The sequence below is a fragment of the Nestor notabilis genome, unplaced genomic scaffold (genome assembly GCF_000696875.1).
Source record: "Nestor notabilis isolate BGI_N333 unplaced genomic scaffold, ASM69687v1 scaffold4096, whole genome shotgun sequence".
Lineage (NCBI taxonomy): Eukaryota > Metazoa > Chordata > Aves > Psittaciformes > Psittacidae > Nestor > Nestor notabilis.
Window position 1 is genome coordinate 335994 of NW_009931350.1, and position 558 is coordinate 336551.

General features: G+C 61.8%; 1 protein-coding gene across 1 annotated transcript in view; it reads left to right on the forward strand.

Moving 5' to 3' along the window:
- Positions 1-554, forward strand: part of MAGI1 (membrane associated guanylate kinase, WW and PDZ domain containing 1) — a gene marked incomplete at its 3' end in the record, with an annotated part of 336541 nt that extends 335987 nt beyond the window's left edge. Inside the window, 1 exon segment of the mRNA XM_010015843.1 lies at positions 1-554. This exon segment is cut by the window's left edge and continues 15 nt beyond it. Within this exon segment, the coding sequence (XP_010014145.1) occupies positions 1-554 (554 nt within the window).
- Positions 555-558: the final 4 nt, after the last annotated feature.

Genomic DNA, 558 nt, shown 5'->3' on the forward strand with positions numbered 1-558 from the left:
CGGAAATGAAACCCGTGCCATCCGACCGACGGCAGCACCCATCATCGGAGTCCAGTTATCCACCAGACCTTCACAAATCATCACAACATGGGGACAAGCGGACTTACGTTAGAGACCTAAAAGGCAGCAGAGAGTTTAGCAGACATCCCAATGAACACCACACTTGGAATGGGACTTCTAAAACCAATGACCACGTGCCAGGCAGGAGGACGGAGAGGTCGCCGGAGAAGAGGCACGAGAGGCAGCCGGAGAGGGCGGTGGTGAATGGGCAGAAGAGGAGGTCTCCCGAAAAGCGCAGGGAAGGGACGAGGAGTGCTGACAACACTTTGGAGAGGAGGGAGCGACACGAGAGGAGGAGAGACCTCTCCCCTGAGAGGCGCAGAGAGCGGTCGCCCAACCGCCGCCGGCGGTCGCTGGAGAGACTCACAGAGCCGAGGAGGTCACCGGATCGGAGAAGAGAGAACTCCCTCGACCGGCGCGCCAAGTCGTCTGACCGGCGGAGGGAGAGGTCGCCCGACAGGCGGCTCAGGGAGGAGCGGGGCGCCCACCGGGAGAGGG